At 41.5% G+C, this 27,560-nt stretch overlaps 1 protein-coding gene across 2 annotated transcripts in view; it reads left to right on the top strand.

The window, feature by feature from the left end:
* The window catches only part of Corin (corin, serine peptidase), a 214,384-nt gene that overhangs the window by 153,434 nt on the left and 33,390 nt on the right, over positions 1–27,560 (top strand). For both annotated transcript variants that reach the window (XM_029477597.2, XM_021163653.3), the window contains 7 exons: positions 2,049–2,156; positions 4,344–4,454; positions 5,835–5,951; positions 8,708–8,815; positions 15,963–16,194; positions 19,082–19,227; positions 19,978–20,085. In XM_029477597.2, coding sequence (XP_029333457.1) covers positions 2,049–2,156; positions 4,344–4,454; positions 5,835–5,951; positions 8,708–8,815; positions 15,963–16,194; positions 19,082–19,227; positions 19,978–20,085 — 930 coding nt within the window. The remainder of the gene's footprint in view (positions 1–2,048; positions 2,157–4,343; positions 4,455–5,834; positions 5,952–8,707; positions 8,816–15,962; positions 16,195–19,081; positions 19,228–19,977; positions 20,086–27,560) is intronic.

Here is a 27,560-nt window from a genome sequence, read left to right as displayed (position 1 = left end):
TCACACTTAAATGCTCTTGGACAAAATCTTAAAAATAGAAAACATGAATTAGTTGTATGAAAGGTTGCAGTTTGTTCATGAGAAGGTACCCAACTCTTTCAATAATAGAGTCCTTTTACATCGCCAACAATGTATGTGAGTTTCTATTTTACAAAACCTTTACAATTACTTGGATTTCCGTTTTGCTTTCCTGGTTGTAGGCATTAGATGTATAAGAGAATCCTTTGGTGGTCCCAATTTGCCCTTCTTTGACACCTAGGAATGTTGTTTAATGTATTTAGTCACTTGTTTAAATGCAAAAGCCTTTTGATTCAAGTCTTCTACCTTCAATTGAGTTGTTAGATTACACTGTTATGGTGTGTGTGTGTGTGTGTGTGTGTGTGTGTGTGTGTGTGTATTCATGCTGGATGTGAAACCTAAGTATGTTGTTACAGCTACTTTTCTACAATTTCACTTGTCTTTCCATTTTTGTCAATGACACTTTGGAACAGCTTATACTTTTGATGTCTTATCTAAGCATTATTTGCCTACCCCAAGTCACAAAGACTTTCCCCTTATGCTTTCTTTTAGAAGTTTTATAATATTTACTCATTCATTTATGTGCGTGATTTATTCTGAGTTACTGTTTACATATGGTTTGAGCTGGTGGTCAGAGTTCATACTTTCTACATTGATATCTGACATTCCAGTGCTAGGTTTGACCCAAGTGCCCTTTCCTCTTTGAATTGGCTTGGGATCTTTCACATTTCATTTTTGTTAAACTGTCCTCCAAAACATTGCTTATTATTATTTTATTCCAGTTTCAGACTCCAATTTAGAGACTTGTAGAGTTGGATGCCAGAACTACTGTAAGAGGTCTAGGCTACCCAAGGGTAAATCTTGTGTTCCTAATAATATTGATAATCTGTCAACAAAAGAATCAGCTTTCATCTCAAAGTAGCACAAGAGATGGTTTGTTCTGTAGCCAAACATCCAGAAACACAGATTCAGCTTTACTGAAGTACTATGGTCCAAAATGGCAGCAGTTGAATGAAGTTTTATAGTAACAAAAGAATAAAAAATTTAAGTCAAGAGACTTCAAATACATCAGTGGAACCATCAGACAGGTGGGTTACAGAAAAATGGGGAAATTTCAGCTATAGGTCTTAGGTGATAACTGACAGCATTTGGTTGGTGGAAACTCATAGTCTATTTGAACATTCCAGAAGATTTACCTTTGGTCACCAAGATGCTACGTCACATGAAGAAGAGGGTAATAAATATCAAGTAATGGTGATGACGATGGTCTAAGATAGTCTGGCTCTGAGCTTTCAACATTCAACTTCCCTACATCATTGAAGTCCAATCAGCCAGTCTTTCTAGTCACAGTTTTGTTTCAGAAGTTCTCGCTCACAAAATTCTTTCCATCCATGCATTTTATTTCCACATTAAATAGAAGCTTCCTAAGTTTTTCATGTCACCGGGTCTCATTTTACCACCATGAGCTTGGGAACGTGCTTGCTTTCTTGAGGATGGTGGCATAGAACACCCACTGACAGAGGCAATGGTATTTGTGTGGAAAGAAATGTCAACCTACAATGCAGATAGATGGCTATGGCGCCACTACATTTACACCCGCCTAGACTTTCCCTGTAAAGGAGATGTCTATAAAGAAGAGCTACATACCTTCCACCAGAGCCAGCCATTTCAGGTAAACATAGACGGCATTACTTACTATGGTGTCCCAAGAAGGTCTTTTTCCTCATCTTTGATTGTCAAAGATCTTTCAGGCAACATAAAGTAAAAGTCAGATGAAGACTTTTAGAGAGAGACAAGAGTACTTGACCTGGGACTCAGTGGGCTTGGTCCAGGTTCTCAGTGACTCTGCCAGCTGGTGAGCTTCTCTAAGTCCTTACCTATGACAGTAGGCAAGGGTCAGGTCAGCATCAGGGTTTCCCTTCCGGCCTAGCCTTTGTTCAATTAGATACTCCTGTGTATTTACTCTGCTCTGATGACACATCTGTAGCTTCCTGTTTTTTGTTGTTTTGTTTTGTTTTGTTTTTTTGCAGACTGCAGCAAGGATCTGTTTCACTGTGGCACAGGCAAGTGCCTCCATTACAGCCTCGTGTGTGATGGGTATGATGACTGTGGGGACCTGAGTGACGAGCAAAACTGTGGTAAGTAGCTTTGATTCCTTAAAGCATTTCATGAAAACCCACAAAGTTATTTATGACCAAGAACAAATATCTGTCTGTTTCCTAAATAGCTAGAAGGTTCAGTTGCAAAATTAAGCAAAACAAAACAAAATAAAACAACAACAACAAACCTCCTCCTGTTTTAGAAAGAAGAGCGTGTCCAAACACTGCTCTCAGTTGCACCTTATGGACCAGTATCTTACGTCTGGCCTAAAAGTCACACTAAGGGCATATTAAGAAAGTGGAGTGGAAAGATAATATGGTTGCTAATGTGCCAGTGTTTTTCTGTGTTATGATGTTTGTCTTCTGGCTACAGCTGTCTCTTATTTGGATTTTGAGCTCCTGAACAAAACTGTGCTCAGAGATAAATTACAAAGTAAGGGATGTGACCAAAGTCTCGCACCCCTCAGAGCAGCTGACTTCCAGGCACTGTAGTGACTCCATGCACAGTATGCTCACCAAGGATTGGGATGGCAGATTGGTTTTATGTACAGATGCTGATTTCTTGTCTTCCCAAGCAGAAACCTTCCTTTAAAGGAGCATATTCAATTCTGTGTCATGTCTTTTGAACTTAAACTAGAAAAAAAAAATAACTTACCGATTGATCTTTATAGCTGTGTGATCAACTTTCTATTTTTATGCAATATACTATTGACAGTAGGACCTCTGCAGCATGTACCAAAGAGCAAGCTTGATTGTAGACAAATGCTGCACAGTGGTCAGCATTAGACACTCTCTAAAGGGATGCTAGAAAGAATCGCAGTGTGAGGCAAAGGAAGTCTGGGAGTAGAGATGGTCAGAAGATAACCCCAAGCTGGGAAATTCAGTAGTTTCTACAAGTATTGTCTGCCTTTCCCTCACCAAATCCATAAAATATTGAAAACTCTAGGTGTACAAACCACTCACTAGTGATTCGATATGTGTGGGACTGCATTTGGGACAAAGGATGTGAGACAACTGGAATCTTGTTCATCACAGAATCTAGTGTGAAGAACCCTCACAGTCCATCAATTCCACACTCCTCCATTTCCTGGTGAAGGAAGGAAAAAGGCAGGTCAGGAGAGTGCCACAGTAGGACCAATTTAGAATCTGGCCATGCTCATGGGTAGTGTCCATGTATCAAAAAGAATTGTTAATACCAAAGGCCCCTGAAAATAAGCCAATATCACAAAGTCTATGCTTTCAAGATACCTTCATTAAATAGCACAATTATAGTGTTTGTTTGGACCATTGCTGCCCTGTTCCTTGTCTTTGGTGGACCAAATTCGGGTAGGTCTTCCGGTTCCTGCCCAAGCTCCTCTCTTGTGGTTACTTCTTTTCTTCACACCATGCCTTCCATATTCTCTACTTTATTTCTCTAAAATATGCTTTACAGTTCATTGTTGTTCAGGAGAGTATGACAAAGGCCACGTTCATGGATACACATGAAACTTTCTCATTTTTTCATCTGCTATTTGTGAATCCATACCTTTTATGGAACTGTTATATTTATGTTACAACACCCATCAAAATAAATCAGTGTATAAATTCTTCCCTTTAAGACAGGAAACTTGTCACTTAGTAAACTCAACCTCTCACTTGCCAAATTCCAGGAATGTGTGGATTGGGGCAGAGTATATATCCAGATGCAAAGAAATCATAAAAACAATAATAATGGTTTCCCTTTCTTGCTTAGCAGTTCTTTCAAACATGAGCGATAGATTAAGGTAATCCAGTAGAAAACCTGGGCTTAGCATCAGGAGGGATGACATAAGAAGACTCTCATCTTTCCAGCCTGCCAGAGTGATGTTGTAATTCTTAGGGACACAGCAAACTTGTTACAAACACATCAATCAGCCATCTGCATCTTGAAGCTCAAAGCTTTATTCTGTTCATTTGACTCAGTGTAAAAGTCATAGATTTAATTTTTTCCCTAAATAAAGAAAACAAGACAGCCAATAATTAGAACACCTTTCCTGGGAAACAGATGAATCTTTGCCTTCAGGGATTTGGAGAGCGGAGCCTGACACTGGTAGAAAGTAGCATTTGATCTTAGGCAGATCTATCCCAGGAACATTAGTGATGGAACTGGAAAGAGAGTGAGTGTCTTCAGTTGGAACTGAGAGCTGCACAAGTCTAAGGGTTTCCCATACATTTTCCCTCATCGTCATGATTTTTCCTTTTCTCCAGATTGCAATCTCACAAAAGAACATCGATGTGGAGATGGGCGCTGCATTGCAGCTGAGTGGGTGTGCGATGGGGACCATGACTGTGTGGACAAGTCTGATGAGGTCAACTGCTGTGAGTTCCCCCAAGATGTCTCCTTTTGCTTGTTCTTCTTTCTTATTTCCCTGTTCAGACTGTACATTGAAATCAAAGTCCATTATGTAAACAGCACTCAGGGAGGCTGGTTCTTAAGCCATCGTTCTGATTTTCTCTTCTGTCTGTGAGTAAATCGTTCTAGAGGTGTGAGAACAGTAAGCTTATAGCGGTGACTTCTCCAAGAACAATTCTCTTCCCAGAGACCAAGGAGCCCCCATCCCTTTCTCTGCAAATCATATCTGAGCAGCTCAGCCTCTAAGCATGTTCTCGGTGGCCATTGTGGGAGAACATGGAGGAGTGCCAGAGAGAAGGAGCCTGTTATAATCCTATGGAACACAGACAGTGTGTGAGCGTGATTATCATTTTATAGCAGGCTATATTTTTAGGTAAATGAGAACTTGTTTGCACACAAATCATGACAAGTATGATTGTTAACCATGTTTTCCCTCCTTGGAAAACATGCTATTCCCTCAGACCACAGAATTGAAAAAGAAAAAAAAAGTGAATACTGACAGTTACATGTTGAGATAGTACAACTGACCTGAAATGATTAAAATGATGTATCTCACATATATTAGAACTAAACCTTTAAATCCACCTAGTAGAAAGGGTTGGTACACTGTTTCCCTGTGGTATCTCCATAGATTGCAGGCTCTGGGTGGATATCACCATCTGAGGATGCTCAAGGTCCTTATATGAAGAGGCGTGTGTTTAATCTCACTTCTTTTGTACACTTCTAAGTCATCTCTAGTTCACTTAAACTCCACAATACACTGTAAATGCCCTGTGAACAGCTTTTATACTGAATTGTTTAAGAAATAATAATAAGGACATGTTAATTATGAATATATTTGCTTCAATACTTTTGATTTGTTATTAGCTGAAACTGTACGCTCAGAACCCATAGAAGCTGCATATGAAGTTGAATGTTTACTTGGCTAGTACTCTGAGGCAAAAGTTAGAGCACAGATCTCGTAGTTTATAGTTTGACATAAGAAAGGCTGTATAAAAAGTTCCATAAATATGATCGTTGGCCTTCTCTTTCCCTACATAATTTGAAATATATATGACATACCTACCCCAGTCTTGCCACAAAACACACCCCTCATAAGAGCAGCTTCTATCATTGCCACTGTCACCGAAAAGCCCTCAGTTCTTTCTAAGTGCTCTTTCACAATGAAGAGAACTTCTGGAAAGGAGGGAAAACCCTCCATTCCAAAAACTCTTGGAATTAAAAATAAAAGTAGAGCTACATCCATTTGTGTGTGGGTACAACACATCCTTTGTTGGTGGTGCTCATTTGTATGAACAGTAAGAAGAATCAGTAAATAAGGTGACCTTTCTCCTGGCCTCTCCTAGCTTGTCACAGCCAGGGCCTGGTGGAATGCAGAAGTGGACAGTGCATCCCTAGCACCTTCCAGTGTGATGGGGACGAAGACTGTAAGGATGGGAGTGACGAGGAGAACTGCAGTGACAGTGAGTGTTCCCAGTGACCCAGTGTCCCCAGCATCCCCAGCATCCCCAGTGGTCCCAGTGGCCCCAGTATAGTTAGTGTCCCCAGTGTCCTCAGCATCTCCAGCATCCCCAGTGTCCCCATTGTTCCCTGTGTCCTCGGTGTCCCCATTGTGCCAGTGTCCTAGTGTCCTCAGTGTCCCCAGCATCTCCAGCATCCCCAGTGTCCCCAGTGTGACCTCAGTGTCCTCAGTTTCTCCAGTGTTCCCAGGGCCCTGAGTCTCCAGAGTACTCCTGTAGTGGTCGATCTTTCTTTGGGAAAGCAATCCAGAACATTTGGGAGTTTCTTAAGCAGGATTTCTGTACACGTGAGTCCAGATTTTCTAGTCACCTTTTCTGTTGGTCGATACATAATGCCTAAACAGCACAGGCCGGAAACTCATTCCCAAGGACACAGGCTCAAGATGAAACCACGTGCTCAGACTCCGCTGAGCTGTGCTATGGAACCTTCTCTTCATTAGGCTTAATAAGGAGAAAACTTTAGCTTGTAACATGCAGTTAAACGTGATTAGATTCCAAATAGAAGGAATTGGCTCATGAAATTAAATGTAACTGCATCCTAATTTGGCCTTGCTCAGAGAAGCAGTTTAATGTTTCACATTGCCAAGCAACAGTTTTAAATATACTTTAAAGGGGACATAATATCTATGCATGGAACTGAAACAGAAAATAGAAATTAAAACATTTTGGGTCTTAAACGTGATCATCTATGTATTTTTTTGGATATTTTTTTAATAAAAAGTTTCCACACTGATTACTTTAAGACCTTATTTCTATGAAAACCTTCTAGCATGTGGAATGTCCCCAACTTAACTGCCCCCCATGTTGGTTTGTAGATGAGATGCACTGCACAGTGGGATTGCACATGGACGTTACAGGTTTCGTTCTGAGCTTCAAGCTCTGGGCTACTACTTGCTACTTGGGTGGCTGTAGGTGAGTCACTCTACCTTTCTAGGTCACAGTTTCCACATCAGCTCAGAAGATAATTACTGCTGTGCAGGGCAAGTGCCTGGGAAAAGCTGAATAAATATCTCCTGTTGATACACGGCTAATACAGGGTCATTTTTTTTTCCTGCTGGGAATGCAGTCTAACAAAACAAGTGATGGCGCTCTCTTTCCATGTCAGATGGAGAGTTTACGATCAATCTCCAACCATGCAGCTCAGGCTGCCAAGAATTCAGGGTGCTGTGCTTCTGTGTGTTGTGCACACTTGGCAAAGAGCTCTTGTCAAAAGCTTATGATGGAGACATACTAGGACATCAAGCTGAAGACTGAAAAGAGAGCTCTCTCGGAAGAGGGGAGCTCAGATGAGCACGGCAGACCCACGGCAGCACATGGCCAATGTCTTGAGATAGGAAGGGGAAGGTGTTTTACACTACATACAGAGCAAAGACCATGGTGTGCCTTCTTCGACAGGTCGTTTCCTGTTGCTTTTCTGCTTAGAGAGCTGTTCTCCCCTTCCTATGACAACTTACCCCATCTGATTGGAATGCTTCCTTGGGCAGCCTAATCCAAGCCCTAGTGTACCTCAGTTGTTCTTGATAAACACCTCTGGCAAAGGGGTGTTTGCACAGGTTCATGAGGTCAGGAGTCATCCTTGTTAAACTTGGAGATGCTGCACAGAGCAGGCATGGCCTTTTGTCTTTCAGCATTCAGTTTCTGGCCACAAAGCAGGCACTTAATATTTGCTGAACTATCGAATACACAACATCCTAAAATGTCACGAAGAGCTTACACTTACGAAAAATGTTTAAGGTTGCCTTGAGGGAGGAAAAAAAACCGGTGACATCTTTTATGCAAGGTGACAATATATAACATTTTACCACAAGAGGGGCTGGAAGGATTCCGATACAATACCCATTGACTTAGAATTATGGATAAGCATGGATTAGGATGTACAAATATGGCTATATGTCAGTGGTGCCTTGCAAGATATTCTGGATCCCATAGGACATGTCTAAAAGTAATTGACCATAATTGGGGAAGAGATGGAAAGAAAATGAGTAGCAATTTATTACTTTATCAACTTAATCTACACATAACCCGGAAACCAACAGCAAACACAGTTTCCTTTCCACATACCTTAGGGAAAAGCAATCGGGGGAAAGGCTCATGCTGCCACTGTTCATTTGGAAAGAAAAAGCCCCGATGTTAGGTCATCAGAGATCAGTGATACTTTCTAGGGATGCTGGAAGTCTGGGTAGCAGCAGTGAAAGACTGACACTATGATAAAGGGACCTTGAAATAGAGCTTTTGCCTTGATGCCCTGTTGGTTATCAGGGAAAGTATTTTCCTTAAACTGGAGAGATGAGAGGCGGGGCAGATAATAAGATGTCATTTACAAACCAGAACGCCAGCATCTTTGTGTGGCCCTCTTGGCCTCATATCACGAGCACTTCATTTTGTTAAGTATAGGCACCTATGTAACAACTGAGTATGGTTTTCCGCACTAGAAGCAACCATCTGTTGCTTTCCTTTAGTGTGGTTTGCTGTGGCTTTGTTTTGTACGGAGTTCTTTTGGATACTGGCCTGCACTTAGTTGGTGAGAGGATGAACCCAGAGCAGGCCTCTTCCATATGTGTTCAATACTGGGAGGGAGATTGGAAGGAAATTAAAGCTGTGTCACCCTTCAGCCCCAGCAGACATCATTCTTAGTCCTTCAGACAGAGGGTTGGAGATTGGCAGGTGATGAAAGCTATTGGGTTTTTCCCCTTCCACAGGTCAGACGCCATGTCCAGAAGGAGATCAGGGATGCCTTGGCAGTTCCTGCGTCGAATCCTGTGCTGGTAGCTCTCTGTGTGACTCGGACAGCAGCCTGAGTAACTGCAGTAAGTACAACAGCTGACACGGGCAATTTCTGTGACAGACAGTACACCCAGCCTCTTCCTACCACATTGCCATAAACTCCTGAAGTTGGAATCGCTCCAAAAGAGCACATACATTGGCTTTTGCTTTTGTCCAAAGGTTGCATGTGGTAGCAGAAAAAGAACCAAAATGGTCTTCATTAATGAAATAAGAAACAAATGTGTGGCTGCGGATGGGCCATCCATCCGCATTGCTTAATGTCATTACCACCGCTTTCTCCTCAACAGCAGCTCCTATAAATTATTTTCATGGAGCCATCTGCAGGCAGATGTTATCTTCCTTCTTTTATTTTCTATTTTTTATTTTTATTAAAAGCACAGCTTCCAGACTAGAGACTTCATCCAAGAAGCAACTAGGAGGTTCATCCCAACCGTCACATAAAATTTGGTCATTTTATGCTTCTGATAGATGCATGCTCACTGTTCCAAACACGTTGGTGGACAATTATGGTCTGGGAATCATTGCATTAATTTGTGTCATTGACAGTGTGGTGGCTGCAATGGTGAAAGCAGGTGGCTGTCTCTAAATTACTTTGCAGTAGATTAGCTGAGGGGAGACAGAATGGCCACGAGTGTAGAATGGCAAATAAACTCCTGTGGGAAATTTTAACTGAACTAGAAAATTTCCAAAGACTGATTTTTTTTTAAAGAAATGATCTGTTCCTCCCAGATTCAGTTATTATATCACTTCTCTCACTTGGAGCAATTAATTGTTTGCTCCATCCTTAGTTTTGGATTAAGAAGTACTTTATATTGCATACCCTCTCCATCAAGGCCTTGGGAAGCTTTAAGTCTAATAGACTAAGGGAGGCATGGACTTCCAGTGGCCTTGTAACATTTGAGGTGAATTATATCCCAGGATATAAATGATCCTTTCTATACAGCAAACACTGGAAGATCTTATCTTCTAGGTGTTTAAAACTGGCTCAGGTGTTGGTCCTTCCATTGTTGGAAGCAGCTTCTATACCTGACTCCTAGCCATCTCTCAAGGAGCCTCTGGGTGTATGTGTGCCTGATTCTCTACCTAGATGGATAGGTAGCCTATCCCTTTTTCAGTCTGTTCCTATGCATAGCAATGTGATTCTTTTATAGTGCTTAACATTATTAGCATCAATAGTGCTTAACTTCTTGACCTCCACCTCTCTCCGTGATGTTTGCTTCTTTCAGTTGGAATTCGCAAAGAGAGAACAGGGAATAATAGATAGGAAGTTATTCAAGGAAAAGTTGCTCATTTCTTTCTTTTTTTTTTTTTTCGTAACAGGGTTTCACTATGTATCTCCAACTAGGCTGGAACTCTCTATGTAGACCTGGCTGGCCTTGAACTCATAGATATCTGCTGGGCTTTGCCTCCTGAGTCCTTGGGTTAAAGGCATGTGCCAACCACATTTCTTTCTCTTCTTCAGTGCAAAATTAACTAGAATATAGAGGGACAATAAACAAATAGGCACACGGACAGGGAATGTATTAGTAAAGCTGATTGCTTAGCACATGTGACCAGTACTGTGTCTGGTTTGATGCCCTAGATGCTGTGAGTGGAGAAAGTTGATATCCATTGGATAGAGCCATCCACTCCTTGGATTCTAGCCACTGGAGACACCAATTCTTACCATCTCACAAAAAATTACCCCATTTTCAGTGCTCTCTGATGCATTGAGTAGGATTCAGGTCTCAGGATATCTTCTATGTCCTCAGTGACTCCTGTGTAAAGTCATGGTTGATGATGACAGCCGTAGTGGTCTGCTGTGACTCGGCTACATGAGTGTGTGTCTCTACAGACACTGGATGTAGACAGTTTTTATATGTATTTATAATTTCTATTTTCACTAGAGCAGTGGTTCTCAACCTTCCTAATGCTGTGACCCTCTAATACAGCTCCTCATGTTGTAGCAACCCAACCATAAAATTATTTTTATTGCTACTTGATAACTACAATTTTGTTGGAGTTATGGGTTGGAATATAAATATCTGAGTTTTCTGATGGTCTCAGGGGACCCCTGTGAATGGATCATTCAATCCCCAAAGGGGTTGTGCCCACTGGTAGGAGAACCACTAGTCTAGTGAAAGTCCATGGTTTACTTTCCATTACAAACCAAAACCTCACATTTACATCTCTGTGAATGAGACAACGTACTGAAATGCTTATGGCATCACAAGAAGAGCTTTGAATAGCCTGCACTATTCTGTCCAGTGCCTCCCTGGCATCATGACATCTCCATGCCTTGCCGGGAGCAAATTGCAGACATAGCCTTGCATTAGGGGGTAGAGGTAGAGATGATGTTCTTATGGCACAGGGAAACCAATCCATCACCTTTCTCTCATAGGAGACAGCACAGGCAACTGGGGGAAGCATCTGGAAAGAATCATTCCCATAGTTCCTCTTTCTACTCACATTCATCAAGACCCTATGAAGCCTGGTGTGGCTGTCGGGCCCCCTTGGTGTTTCCCTGTGTTCCCAATGTTCTGTTTGCCTTTACTTCAACATGGCGCCTCACCTGTTCTCTTACTCTGCTTTCTAAAGCTCCCATTGAACAGCAAGGAAGAAGAAGGGGTGAATAACTTTGCCCTAGTTATAACTTCCTTCTCACCTAAAACTTCCTGTCTGATCTTTACCAGCTTCAGTTAGAAGAAACAAATAGTATGGGGGCCATGATCAAAAAGCCAAACATCAAAATGGTTAAAGATTTCAGCTCCTGGTAGAAAACGGCAGCTAGAGGAATGCTGTCTTTCTCCAGGTATCCCCACCTGCTGAGTAAGGAGTCGATGATTACTTGACACATTAGTACTGGGTGACGGTTGATGAATCAAGGCATGTGACACCTACAGCTGTTGATATTACAGTAAGGAAGAGTCAAATATCATGTGACTGCTGAGGCGAAAACGCAGCAGCTGTCTTCAGTCCTGCCAAGCCCACAGGGCCTAGGCAGTCTAGGCAAGCCTCCTGATTCTGCTGCTAAAGTTCAGGAAGTAGGAAAGCTCACCGGCTGTTATAAATAATAATGATAGGTAGGGACTCAGAGCTTTCAGCAGAGTGTCTGGTTGGTATGACTAAATGTTGAAAATGCCACCTTCTCCTGTAAATGGTTATCACTTAGAACCTAGTTCCCAGTACTTCGCAGCTCTGTAACATGTATAGTTCACAGTCCCGCTTTCACTCTTGTTGCAGACTTTGAAAATGAGATGCCATTGACAGAACACCAGGCTTTTAAAAAGTCATTACAGTCATTTATTCAACCTGATCTCCAGGACCCTGATCTATCTGCACCTGTACAGAATGTTTGCAGACTGGACCAATCAGTCTACGCTAAGCATCCTCCAATTTGTGACATGATCGCCCTCTAGTGACTATTTCAAACTCAGCTCCATGTTCATGCTTAAGCTATAAAAGTTTACTGGTCAAAGCCACTGAATTTGAATTGCATGAGTATCTAAGAGTCTAACTAGTTCAGCAATGTCTTTTAAGAGGAAAAAAACCCATAAGATCCAATCCTTACCTCACTCAATAAAGATCTTTAGGATAATGCATGCTCATCACATAATCTTCCCTTCACCCTTGACAGTGAAACTGAAAGTTACACTTTGACAAATCGGAAGTGACTTGTTCTCCATACGTCAGAACAGAGAGAAATTATCTATATGGTATTATCTGGTCACCACCTAATAGAAGCACATTGATAAAAAGTTAAACCATGGTAGTATGGTAAAGGAAGAAAGGGAAGGAAAAGATGTGTAAGAAAAAGGATTGCCTGTGGCATCTGTGTGAATAACTCCATTTTATAAAATTATAAGTATATCAAGAGAAGAAGAGAGGGGCCTCTTTTTCTCCACATCTCTGGAATTGAAGGTGCTTATGACAAGCAAAAAAAAAAAAAATCCTGTAACAAAAGTGACAGGGAGAATAGTGGGAATGGTCCGATTCTTTATTTGTATCATACCACTTTTCAGACAAAGAAGAATTATTTGAATAATTGCCCATAATAAGGTCTGATTCTTCATTGGCAAAGGCAAACGCAGCTCTCTGGAAACGAGTGTGTGCATGAGTGTGAGTAGGGAAAGCCACGGGAGGGGCTTTAAAGTCTTCTAAAGACTCTGGGAGAGGCAGAGAGGAAAAAAGTATGGGAGATAATGAACTGCTTATGGAGTTTTATATTATTCCTATAAAAGAAAATCTTTTAAGAATCTGAACACAAAATTTGAAAGTTCCCATGGTTTTTCTCTGAGCAGATATAATAAGTTACAATTAATTAAGTGGCTTAAACAGTCGACATTTATATGTCACAGTCCTGGTGTCTAGAAGGTCTATGAGGTCAACGATGCCAGCACAGTCCAGCTATAGACCTTTCTCAAGGTCAACGATGCCAGCACAGTCCAGCTATGGACCTTTCTCAAGGTCAACGATGCCAGCACAGTCCAGCTATAGACCTTTCTCAAGGTCAACGATGCCAGCACAGTCCAGCTATAGACCTTTCTCAACCACACAAAGCCAACTTCTCTTTGTATCTGATATGCTAGGATGAGAGAGGGAGATCTCTGAGATCCTGTGGGGGGGGGACAATGACCTAATTCCCAGCAACTGCTCTCATGACCTAGTCACCTCTTGAGGGCCCTATTCCCCAATACCATTACACAGTGTGGGAGGAGTTAAGCTTATTACTCTGAGAGAATACAAAGGGTCCTTCACACTCTTTCTTCATAAATACAGGAGACGATAAGGACCAAACTCTTTCCTTCTCTGCCTTCTTGTCTTTTCACCTTGTATGATGTCAGTTCCCTGGTGTCCTAGCTCCCCCTAGAAACAGAAATTCAGAGCATATTTTGTCGATGACATTTTAATCTGGTCAGTTCCTTATGAATATTGTATCTAAGAAGCTCTCTTCATCCCCAGATTAGTAAGTGTCCCGAGGCTTATTTCATCCCAGTCCATATTACTTATTTATTTGTATTACACCACTTTTCAGACAAGCAAGAATTACTTGAATAATTGCTCGTAATAAGGCATGGAATCTTCAGTGTGCTTAGGTCAATTTTATAACACATGTCTGATTAACTCTATAACCTTGGAGTCCCTAGTATATTAACTGGGATCTCTAAGGGGACAGAGACTCTCTACTGCCTTCTCTCAAACCTGCCCAAACTCACCTGTTCTTGGAGGCTTGGATTACTCTGGGTTATTTTATGCTGACCCTTTGAGCTCCCAGCATTTGGATTAATGTCACTGTGTTAGTTAATCCAGATTACAATGGCAGAGTTCCATAGGCTGCAAGGGATAGATAACAAACATGTGTGCCTCACAGTTTAAGAGGCTGGAAGCCTGTAATCAAGGTCCTGGGATTTGATCTCAAGGGAGGGCTTGCTCACTGCATAGTTTGCCAAGAGCTGCAGTCTTGCTGTGTCTTTATATGATGGTAAAAGCAAGACCACTTGCGTTAAGGATGCTAATTCTACAATGAGCTTTCTCTTGACTTTTACACTATCTAATTACCTTCCAAAGCCCCGCCCCCAAATGCCCTGCCAGTGAAGGTTAAAGCTCCTCCCTATGAATTTGGGGGTGAGTGAAACATGATCCATGCAAACTTTACCCCAGCCTGTTTACATATTCTGTAGTCAGTGCATGTGTCTTCTTTTCTTCCAGGACCATGGAGTTAGAAAGTGGCAGAACATGGTTTCTTCTTCACTGCTTAGAGTAGTTCCCAACACATTGCCCCTCTTTTTCTACTTCCGTTCTCTGAGGTGAAGAGCTAAAGGTCATTTCTTTAACATCTCCGACTGATGTGCAGCAGGCAGGAGTAGGTCAAGGAGGACCCCAGCAGGGCATAATGAATAGATGCCTTACAGAGGAAGATGGAGACAGCCTATGATGTGCACCTAGTTCTAGAAGCACATGGCACCTGGAGGCATGGCCCGTTTGAGTAAATGATACCAGAGAAAGAAGAGGGAAGAGCAAACAGGCTGTGTGAAGACAGATCCTTCTGGAAATACTGATGTTTCATGGGTTACAGAACACACCACAGCAATGATGTCATAGTCACAAGCTAGGGAACTTTAGGCTGTTGTTGAAGAGTAAAGTAGCCCTAGACTGCTAGGTAACATGTTTGCATTTTATCCTCATTAGCGAGAAGCATGCAGCAGATCACAGCCTCTTCTGATGCTGATATATTATAGCCTTATCTTTAAATCCATTGGTCAGTAAGAGAGCATAGGCTCGGGAATTGTCTAATTGCTCATTTCATTAACCTCATTGATTTTTTTAAATGTCTGTTGAAGATAATGAGGCCTATGCTATTTTAAAAGCAATGAATAAATCAGAAGAAAAAAGGGAACTGAACAAAAGCATGATAAAAAGTCATTTTCAGATAAAGTTGAATCAACTTTTTAAAAATGAAGAAGGGCTTTCTAAAATGTGTGTGCTGGCCGAGCCACACATGGATATGAACACAGGTTTGTCACGGCTTCGAATCCCAGCAACCACATGGTGGCTCACAACCATCTGTAATGGGATCTGATGCCCTCTTCTGGTGTGATTGAAGACAGCTACAGTGTACTCATATAAAATAAAAATAAATAAATCTTTGAAAAAATTAATCATTCTAATACAGTACAATTTGAACATATACTAATTTGGTACATGTTAAAGAAAGGTGGAAAATATTGTCTTTATTTCCTGCAATTAAACCAGTTTGTTTCTATACCAGCTGAAAACTTGGTATATACAGTAAAAACATGGTAACTCATAATAGACGGTAGCCTGAGACCTGAGCCAAGGGCGTTCTGTGTTTCAAGCAGGGTGTGTTGCCACCACATGGGATATGATAGGCTGTGTACCATAGAATGCCTATGTCATGTGTTCAAGGCTGCAGTGAAGCCCCACGATGCAACACTTACCAGTGTCAGAGACAGCTCTGATTCACTACACACTTTCACCGTTGTATGCTCAGATGCCGTTGAGTCTTGTCAATTATTTTCCAGGCCACATGCCTGATTGTGTAACCAGGACCCAGAGTTTTAGAAGCTGTGATCTAAATTGAATAGATTTTGAGAGTGGGAAGCTTAAAGAGGCTGTTTCTAATATCCAGATTTGTATGTGTTTTTTTTTCGTTGTTGTTGTTGTTGTTAGGTCAATGTGAACCCATCACTTTGGAACTCTGCATGAATTTACCCTACAACCATACACAGTATCCAAATTACCTTGGCCACAGAACCCAAAAGGAAGCATCCATCAGCTGGGAGTCATCCCTCTTCCCTGCCCTGGTACAAACCAACTGTTACAAATACCTCATGTTTTTCGCTTGCACCATTTTGGTTCCAAAGTGTGATGTGAATACAGGCCAACGCATCCCGCCTTGCAGGTAAGAGTGGGCTCTGAGCCAGGCATCCTCATGCTACCTCAGGAAGAACCAAAAGAGCATGAAGCTGAATTTACACAGATAAAGACTGCTAAGGAGTCTGAAAGTTAATAAATTCCAAAAGTATGGAAGTAGGAATAAAATGAGTGCTTGAGAAAGAATTCATCGTTTAAGCACCAGATGTGGAAGGCATGAATTTCCTTCCATCACAGGCCATCTGTGTTCCATGTTGGTGGGTCGCAATGTACCCTTTGGAATATAAGTTAGGGATGGCATGTTATTCAGCAGTAGTGCATCCTTTAGAATGTGTGAGGCCCTGGATTGGACCACTAGCACCCCAAACCAAAGCAAGGAAAAGCAAAAGAGAGCAAGCAAGGGCATTGAGGAAGGGCTGTGTCTGCCATTTTGTCAGGAAACACTGATGTGTTTGTTTTTGGACATTAATTAAATGTGCTCTTCGCCAGTGTGTTAAAGATGGTGTACTCTGATAGTGCTTATAGGTTAATGTGACTACACAGGGAGACAGGATAGCTGTCCACAGTGGGACAGCCGTGCACATCATGACATTTTTCTGCCTGTCTGAAGCAAAGGAAGACATCTCAGGAGCAGAGCTTTAGCCTTAGGTCTGAGCAATATCCCGAGGGCCAGAGCCATAGCTGGGAAGTTAATCGCCAGCTTCAGGTCTTTTCTAGCTGCTTTGTGACCTTGAGACAAATCACTCAGTCTCCTTGGACCTCAAGTCCTTTGACTGGTGAAACAAACAAAAATTTTGTTTGTTGAGTTTTGTTGTAGGGAGAATTCAAGAAAGGCTGTGGATTTAAATAAATCCCATGGCCCTTGAATTGGCTGCACACTCTACTGTAACTGACATAGCACATGGCTCAAATGTGGCAGCTGTGTCGCCTTCTGAGCCACATGTAAGAGGCTATAGTCAGAGAATGTGCATATCTGAGATGACTGTCCCAGAAGTCACTGTCTCTACCATCTGCAATGCTGTCTTGAAACCAAGGTTATGCAGATGTGCTTGCCTGAATGTGAGTGGTAACTATAGAAACCAGATGTTGGGATCAGAAGTCACAAGAGCTTTAAGAAGTAGTAATACCAATATAGGGGACAGATGGGAAGACAATAAATTTAGGGCTATATATCAAGTGAATGATGAAGTAGGGATGTCTCTGGAGTCAGGGCAGGAAACAATAAGGTTTCAGAATGACTTGGGCAGCTGAACGAGTCGTACAAGATGAGGAGAGTAAAGTTTAGTGTTTTCTTGGGCTAAAGTAATTCTGAAAGTTTTATTGCATGCCCTTTGAGATATTGTTGGAGTATCTAATGATTTCACATTGAAATCATTTGTGAATCTTATTCTAGTTTTGCTAAGCAAGGTCGATGATGGTAGTGAATTGCTACTTTAAGTAGGACTTCCCCAACTGTGTTTGGTTTTCTTTTTATATCTACATAAAATTCCCTCAACGCATTAATTTAATGTTGTTATAAATGTATTTTATTTATTTATTTATTTATTTATTTATTTATTTTGGTTTTTCAAGACAGGGTTTCTTTGTATAGCCCTGGCTGTCCTGGAACTCATGCTATAGACCAAGCTGGCCTCGAACTCAGAAATCCACCTGCCTCTGCCTCTGCCTCCCAAGTGCTGGGATTAAAGGCATGCGCCACCACTGCCCAGCCAGTTATAAATGTATATCGCATTAAATCTCATAGTTTAAGTTTTATAACCTAAAAGGGCTAGATTACAAATAGTTCTGAGATGCTATTGAGCAAACATGTTGATAAACTTCTTTTGGTGACATTATTTCTGTTTCTTAGCTATAATAATATGTCATTCAATTTCAGTGCCAGCAACAGGAACATTCTGATATTTAGGCATAAAGATAATTTATTGTAACATACTAATATGCTCCAAAGCTTATGGATTAATGCATAGCTGTGTCTACTGAGCTTATCAACCTTAACATTTAATTTTTAAGTTGCACATCTGAAGCTAGGCAATCTTACTGAGCCTCCCAATGTGGGAAAAACTTGAGGATTATCATGTCTCATGTTCAAAATCCCCTTTGCACTATCATAGCAAGTGCCTACCATGGAGGGCTACACAGATCTTGGCAAGAACTTCCTTAAACTTTTGGTGGTGCTGTTAGTATTATTTCCATTTTATAGTAAGATACCAAAGTAATGGAGCAAATGGTTAGCTTAAGATGAAAGCTATGACTGAGCCCGATATCTGCTGCACATCCAGAACAAAACTCCAATGCAGCAGATAGTGCCTGAAAAATATTGAACTTACCTTTTTTTTTTCAAGCTGAATATGAGAATGGCCCACATTCATCTTTGTTGAAAACTCCAAACCTAACCTAGAAACTGAGTTTTATCTTTAGAACAAACAAATAAGCAGTATTGATGGCAGTGGAAGAGTAGGGAAGCAGAGGCAGAGCCCCAGATCAGCTAGCATAACATGTGACCGCCCCCCTTTCGTTATTCATCAGAGGACACTCAGCTGAAGTCTCTCGTCCATGGTCCATGGTAACAGACTATGGGGAATGCTGGACATTCCTCTGCTTAGAACCAGAGGCTAGAGAATGTTTACCTAAAAGACAGAAAAATAGAAAGCCAAAGGGAAGGAGATCTGAGCTTAGAGAATATTTAATTTTTTGTCTGCAGTAGTCTATCGTAGTGAAGGCAGCTGGGCCCTCTTTGTCAAGATATTGCTAGTTTGGGTTTCCTAAGGGACAGTTATGTATATGTACATGCCTATATGCTTCTACACAGTTCCTTACATATACAGTCCCACATAGAATTTAAACCCAAATGCATTCTGAGCATACATTTCCTATGGAGCTACATGACTTCTGACAGATTCTCTTTCTGCTCGTAGAATCCTGTGTGAGCACTCCAAAGAGCGCTGTGAGTCTGTTCTGGGAATCGTTGGCCTGCAGTGGCCTGAAGACACAGACTGCAATCAATTTCCAGAGGAAAGTTCAGACAATCAAACTTGCCTCCTGCCCAATGAAGATGTGGAAGGTTAATGTCCCAGTTTATCCCAGTAGGGCATCTGACATGGATATATGCCTCAGCCACTTTTTGCAGTCTCTGAGTTAGTTAGAGCTGTTGTTGGTTTTCTATTTAGTTGTCAATTAGGCTGTGTAGGTGAGTCCCGCTAAAAACTACTTGATTGCTCTAGAAGGTGCTGGCACTCATTGGTTCGATGCTGTCATTACTATTATATGTAAAATAATTTCAAGCAATAAAAATGCACTCAGAGTTGAGCTTAGTCATCTAGGTATTTCCCTCATTATGCATGCTCCACTGGTTAGTCGTGGATGTCGTTTGGCTGAGGGGCTGGGAAGCTAATGACAAACACCAACTCTTGTTTTTTCCAAGTGAGAAGACCGTGGGTTATTAACAGAAGGGTCATTAATAGGAAAGTAGACTTGGGGACCAGTCCATCAAATGAAAGGCTAGAACCTCTGGAAAATTAAGATCATGGATTGCACGAGAGATTTCAGGCGCAGGCTGTTGTTTGGTGTCTATTTAGAAAGGTAATTAGTTATTGTAAGGCACAGGTGCTAGGTACTGGTCTGAAGTGAGAGTACCAAGAAAGATGGAGATTTGCAGAGAGAAGAAAGTATGTGAACTTGAGGTGTTTGGGCTGTGAGGAGACCTGTTCTTTCTTTAGTACTTGCCCATATGTGACACCCCAAATGGAAGCATGGGGGTAGGTTGACCTCCTTGCAATTCTGTCCACTGAGAGAAGCATCGCTTTTTTGACAGAATGCTCTCCGAGTCACTTCAAGTGCCGCTCGGGACGATGCGTTCTGGGCTCCAGGAGATGTGACGGCCAGGCTGACTGTGACGACGACAGTGATGAGGAGAACTGTGGTATGTATGTGAGGCAGCATTGTCTTTAATGTAGAGTAACCGCCAAAAATAAGGACTGTGTTGGAATAAGTAAACTGTTTGCTTATTCTAGGAAGCGGCATCTGATCTAAAGGTAACGCATTTACTTTTGAAGGCAGCAGACCATAAGGCGTGGCTTGATATGACTTCTCTCTGAAATTACACTTTAATTTATAATAAAATTACATTTCAGCTTATAGCTTTAAGTATATAACTAGGAAAAGGAAAAAGGAACAGTTCATACATGTGAGGAACCATTTTTGTTATTAAATTGAAAAGCAGTTGTTACCTGGTTTCTGGGAAGAATACCAGTGTCGTGGCGTAGCCGTCCTCTGCCACTAATCAGGCATCTCCATCCATGAAGGTGGTTCAGACAACAGCGCTCACACTTCATTAAGACTCATTTTCATGCCCCTCTCACTTTGCCTCTGTTGAAAAGGATAAAACTCTCCCATTGAGCCCCAGCATCTCCACTGGGGAGGCTGGATATGCCAGGGCCAATTGGAACACAGCCATTCTCAGTTTATTTTCCTGAAAACTGTGGATCTTATGCGCTGAGAATGTGCCAGGGAGCAGGAAACAGACAATGCCTTTCAACAAACAATGCCTGGCACAGAGCAGAATGATTGAAGGGCTATCTAAAAGCTAGCTTGCTGGTGATTATTTGGCCTGTCTTACCCCCAAATAAGACTGACACCTGACTCACTGGGAGCACGTAAGGCAATATACATTTTGAGATCATTTTATTCCATTGGCCTTTGAAGTGTGAAATATTGCCTTTCCCCCTCAAAATGAATTTTTGTAGTAAACACTGTCCTCCTGGTCAAGACAAAATGTCATAAGCAATCAATTGAACTGCTACCAGCTACTATAAATAAGGACATGCTCACCTTTTAGAAGATTACAGCTGTCAGGATGATGCTACAGAGGTCAGTGTAATTTTGCTGTGGAGCAATATTTAATAATTTGAGAATTTGCTATAATTTGCCTGTTCCTGTTGGTGAGCTTTTTGTAAAAAAAAAAAATATATATATATATATATATGTGTGTATGTATATATGTATATGTATATATGTATGTGTGTGTGTATATATATATATATATATATATATAAAATCACTCTGTCATCTGAGTGGTGTGTCCAGAATGTACTAGATTGTTCATGTAAGAAAGCCGATATTCTAAGGTGTGGCAGTCTAAGGTATGATTTAAAATGGATTAACTTGGAGTATTCAAAGTGGTTCTATGATTCTATCGAAGAGACTAACTCTAGATTTTTAGCAGGTGACTAAATATTTGGCAAGTGCTCGGTTGAAAACAGTAATGGCTGATGCTGCTTAGGGGTGCATACCTGAAACCCCAGCACTTGGGAGGTAGATGCAAGAGGTTGAGAGTTCAAGGTCACCTTCAACTACATGAAGAGTTTGAGACTAATCTGGGCTGCTACTTGAGGCTCTGCGTGAAGAAAACCACAACAAAACAAAATATAATTACATCTTGCCAAGAATAAATGGTCTTCATTCTAAAATACATTATGAAGCATAAATTCATAGTACTATTATAAAGTACTTAAATGGACCTAAAATATCAAAATTATAGTTAAATAATGAGTTTTCATTAAAATTTTTCTCTTAGAAGAGAAAATACCACAAATATAAAATAAATGTCTTAGTCGGGGTTTTTATTCCTACACAAACATCATGACCATGAAGTAAGTTGGATTTATTCAGCTTACACTTCCACGTTACTGTTCATCACCAAAGGAAGTTAGGACTGGAACTCAAGCAGGTCAGGAAGCAGGAGCTGATGCAGAGGCCATGGAGGGATGTTACTTACTGGCTTGCCTCAGCCTGCCCTCTTATAGAACCAAGACTAAGATTACCAGCCCAGAGATGGCACCACCCACAAGGGGCCTTCCCCGCTTGATCACTAATTGAGAAAATGCCCTACAGATGGATCTCACGGAGGCATTTCCTCAAGGGAGTCTCCTTTCTCTGTGATAACTCCAGCTTGTGTCAAGTTGACACACAAAACCAGCCAGTGCAATAAACTATCCTTTATTTCATTTTCAAAACATCATGTCCACCATTGATAACTCTGATGTAAGAAGTTAAGAACTGATAAGAAATTAGTTCATTTGGAGCTAAACTGATTGCTTTAGTAGTCATAATTTACATGAGAAAATTTTGCAGAGTTTTCCAAAGTGGCCCATGATGGACAAGTTCCCCTTTGGCATGCATGGATGCACTCAGATGGGCTGTCCAGTGTGCTGGGAAGACACATTCCTGACAATTAGATAAAGAAGTGAGGTTGACAGGCCACACGGGACTCTGGATACCTTATCCAGTTCATGCTGTGCTGTTGTCCTCTGTTGTCATGTGCACATGTGCCTGTGTGGCAGTGGAGACAGGGAGGCTGGGCTGCATTCTACTTTTTCATTGCTCTGATGTATTCTATCCCTCCGGTGTTGAAGGCACTCAGTGCCTGGGGTTGCCTGTCATGACTCTACAGCTCACACAGAAGTTTTGACAACACACCTGGGGGTTCCCTTCAAAACAACACTTACTTCAGTTAGGAAGCATTCGGCCTGTCAGAAACTAAATTGATCATATATTTCTTTAGCAAATTTGTATCTGTAAATGGGATTGCCAAACCGCATTAAGTTAGACATAACTCTTAAAATAAATGTATGAGAACTTAGCAAGGAGGGTTTGGCTGACAGTGGGCTCCTGCTCTCGTGGTAAAATTTTCACTGATGTAATTGCTGTGTAAGCAAGCATTTTAAGGTTTGTTAACAGTCAGCATGTTTTCAACACATGCTTCGAAGGACTGTGCAAGGCGGAAGGCATCATCGAAGAACCAACTCACCGGCCGGAAGCCTTGGAGACGTGGGAGGGATTTGCAGAGTCAGCACCTCCCCATCTTATAGGTTGATAGCTCGTCGGTGAAAAAATATATAACATTTCCATATACAGTTAAACGAGCAGCTTGATAAAATGGGTTTATGTCCAGCATAGCACTATGTGGAGAATAGCCAGTCCTGAACAGAGAAGCAAACATGAAAGGCATGAAGACACCAGCCATCGGATTCTGTATTTGGTTTTCACTGCCAAACTTTAACATTGACTGGGTAAGGCTGATGTTTGCATTAACTGGGGTTTATGACCACAGCTGGGTGAGCTATAAGATAAATATGGTGATACCTGTGCTCTGTCTGATGTAGACAGTGAGTCTTCTTGGTGGGGCCATTAAATAAAAATATGTTTTAAGCTAATTCTTTATATCTAATGTAAAAATAGAATCCTTAATTACCTAACTGTAGCATCACAACCAATAACAAATCACTCCCCTGAGTGTTCAATAATGAAATCCCCCCATGCAGAGAAAGACTGATAGCAATACAAGCTGTTGAGTAGCTTTTCATTTACCTTCTCATTAACAAACAGCACCTTTATCAACTATACTTGGTCCTTTATAAAACGCAGATAAAACAACAAACTTTAGATGTAGCCAGAACTGTTTCTCAGAGTCCGATCCTCTGGGGATCCTCAGAGGTTCCTTACTGTCATACTTTGAAGTCTTATGGAAGGTTTTATATGTTTTTGTACTCTTTAAGAGCACTGAGAGAATTTACCATGCAAAAGCTTTGCTTGTGGATGGGATCATCCTGCTCGGTGGTCATCAGAAGAGAGAGTCATTGTGTCTGTACATGGAGCACACCCCTAAACTGTGCTTTTGGGATGAATCTGTGGGCTTGATTTGTGATCTCTGAACAGACTCCCACTAAAGGAGAAGAGTGATCTCTCCCTTTGGCACTTGGCTGCTTGATTCATGTATCACCGTCTTATATTAAATATTGGATGGGCTTCTCAGAATGGTAGTGTACTGGCTATTTTTGTGTCAACTTGACACAGCTGGAGTTATCACAGAGAAAGGAGCTTCAGTTGAGAAAATGCCTCCATGAGATCCAACTGTAAGGCATTTTCTCAATTAGTGATCAAGGGGGAAAGGCCCCTTGTGGGTGGGACCATCCCTGGACTGGTAGTCTTGAGTTCTATAAGAGAGTAGGCTGAGCAAGCCAGGGGAGGCAAGCCAGTAAAGAACATCCCTCCATGGCCTCTGCATCAGCTCCTGCTTTCTGACCTGCTTGAGTTCCAGTTCTGACTTCCTTTGGTTATGAACAGCAGCATGGAAGTGTAAGCCGAATAAACCCTTTCCTCCCCAACTTGCTTCTTGGTCATGATGTTTTGTCCAGGAATAGAAACCCTGACTAAGACAAATTGGTACCAGCAGAGTGGGGTATTCCTGTGACAACCTGACCATGTTTTGGGGAGGACTGTGGAAGGACTTTGGAACTTTGGGCTTGAAGATCCATTTGTTGTTAAGAGCTCTGTCAGATGTTGTGTAGGAGCTTGGAAGATAATGTTGAGAACAGTGCAGAAGATGGAGGTCTGGTTTGTGAAATTTCAGAGGGAAAATTAAAGACTCTTTTCAGGGCCATTGCTGTTTTGATTGTGAAGATTTTGTAGTTCTGGTTAGCTGGGGCTGAAGAATCAGCTGTGATTAACAAGATACCAGAACTACTAAAGCAAAAACTTTGCATTACTGGGACTATTGATGCTGGTTAGCTGGAGATAAGAAATTATCGGTGATTAAGAAGAGACCAGCATCGTTGAGGTGACATCTTCTGGGAAGTGTTTTCTGAAAGCACAAGGAGGCTGTGTTCCAGAGATAGGCAAGGTTGCACTCCTTCTGCAGTGGGACTTGGTAATGTGTAAGGGTCACCCAGGTGGTACTGGTTTTGAAGGCATGAAGGGGTCACACAGAGCAGCTGAGGCTCGGCACTGTGAGAGGCCATGGAAGGCCATTGGTGAAGGTGCAGCCTCAGCTGCAATTGACGGCCCAGGACTGAAGGGGTCATGCAGTGTTTTGGAGATGCCAGTACCATGAGATGACCACCAAGAGCAGCAGCAGCAGTGGAGTACAGGCATCTGGAGCCTAGAGGACGACGTGTGTGCTACAAAGGGCATGGCTGGAGAAGTGACCCAAGCCCTTGGAGAAGCCCAGAAGATCGTGAGTTGGATCCCAGACGTTGGGCGGTTGGAGATTGATTTTTGCTTTGATTGTGACTGTGCCCTGATATTTTCCCTCTTGAAGAAACTGTTTTAGTGGAGCCCACAGTTAAGAGACTTTTAATTGTAAAAAGACTTTGGATTTTAAAAGAGATGGATATTTTAAAGAGATTGAAAATTTAAGAACATGTAAAGACTGTGGGACTTTTAAAGTTATTTAGATCTTGGGGATGAATACGAATGTAAAGGTTGAGGCTTACTAGTGATGTTTGTGTGTCAAGTTGACAAGGGGTCAATTGTACTGGCTATTTTTGTGTCAACTTGACACAGCTGGAGTTATCACAGAGAAAGGAGCTTCAGTTGAGAAAATGCCTCCATGAGATCCAACTGTAAGGCATTTTCTCAATTAGTGATCAAGGGGGAAAGGCCCCTTGTGGGTGGGACCATCCCTGGACTGGTAGTCTTGAGTTCTATAAGAGAGTAGGCTGAGCAAGCCAGGGGAGGCAAGCCAGTAAAGAACATCCCTCCATGGCCTCTGCATCAGCTCCTGCTTTCTGACCTGCTTGAGTTCCAGTTCTGACTTCCTTTGGTTATGAACAGCAGCATGGAAGTGTAAGCCGAATAAACCCTTTCCTCCCCAACTTGCTTCTTGGTCATGATGTTTTGTCCAGGAATAGAAACCCTGACTAAGACAGGTAGGATGCTGTGTGGAGACTTAGGTTTGGCGTCCAGACTCTACATTTAGAGGACCAGTTTTAGATTGGCATTTGGTGGTTGAGCTAGCAAAGTTCTGGGCAGATCAGGACTTGATACCACACCTAGCACTGCCCTCCTTTGGCATGCCTTGCTGGTTTTTCTTGTCCTGGACGATTGTTGTTCTAACAACCACTGCTATTTGTTCTCATAAGCTAAAGCTGTGTGAAGTATCCTATCTCATCTATATTTATTTGAAGACCCACTTATATCAAAAATGTCACTTTATAGACAAATTTCACAAATTTTTATTTTTCACAAATAATACTGCCTTCCACATGACAAATGCCATGACCTCCTCTCACTTTACTTCATCTGTTCTTACCACCTTTATATCCAAGAGATGTTTGCTTGTACAGACTTTTCTAACAAAAAGTATACATAAAGGAAACACGAATGTCATAGAATACTCAAGGTTGGAGAGTGCAGATATACAGTAAATAACGAATGCCATTGTTGTTGGTATGAGTACACACTGCAGAATGCCTTATGCCCAGTGATCTGTTCCTCTGCTTGTTTTTTTTATTACTCCCTTCTAAGTGTACAAACTCTTCATTCATTTCAAAGGTCTTTTTGTATCAAGCTTCTTTCTCTCATCCCCCACTGATATAGTGGTTTTTCTACCACCACCACCACCACCACTAACAACAACAACAACATCAGTCGGTAACACTTTCTGTGTCTGCACTGCTTTCTGATGGAACGAGTTTAGGCTACTGGGCAGATTTCAGGGTTCCATTTGAAAGACATCACCATCATAACATTGCAGTTAGGGTTGGCAGCCTCTGCCAGCTGGAAATTCTGAATCCCATTCAATGAACTCATTCATTGAATATCTGCCTGGACCTAAGGCCCCTCCAGGTGAATGGCCAGTGCAGTTCTCTTATCATTTATCTTTTCCATATTTGGGTGATAAAACACTCTAAACTTAATTTTAGCTCAGTAAAATTTCTATTCTGGTAAAGAATTTTGATCCTTGTTTTGAATAACCATTTTTAACAATGAGATTTTTTTCCCAGTGAATTCCAAGAGTCCTGAGTTAATCATCTATGAGAGTTCTCTTAATTCTTTATGATAAGTCTGATGAGACATAGCTTTTAAGAGTATCCTTATTTGGTCACTGCTTTGAGATTTAGATAATCTTAAAGTTTATTTTTATTTATTTTTTTTTGAGAACCAGAATTTGTTGTTCCTCAGATGAAGTGAAGTTGCATTTAAATTAACTATGGATCCAGTGTCTAGACTGAGCTAACCACTGTTCTAAGAGAAATTACTGACATCAGAAAAGTCAATGGAGCAGTTGACTATAATCAGAGAGGCAGGTCTTGAGGTCAAGGACAGCCTAGACTACAGGTGAAACCATCTCAAAACCTAAAACACGTAAAAGTTCAAAGCTGTGAAATCTTTTCTTTCATACCCTCACAAGATGGTCAGGACCCTGGTTCTCCTGGGGCATCTAGTTACAGTAGAATCTTGACATATCTTAGAAGACATTCAAACACATTACACTTAACCAGATGATATGTAGGAAATGTAGCCTAAAGTGCTTGCTCCTCCTCGAAGGGAAATTGAAGTTCAAGTTGTAAACCCACAATCCTTATCTTTTCCAAACCGTTTCCGTTTTCCATAGTA

Source organism: Mus caroli, unplaced genomic scaffold (genome assembly GCF_978045245.1).
Source record: "Mus caroli unplaced genomic scaffold, Mus_caroli_1 scaffold_4, whole genome shotgun sequence".
Lineage (NCBI taxonomy): Eukaryota > Metazoa > Chordata > Mammalia > Rodentia > Muridae > Mus > Mus caroli.
Note: the sequence above shows the minus strand (reverse complement) of the source record. Positions and strands in the feature narration are given on the sequence as shown.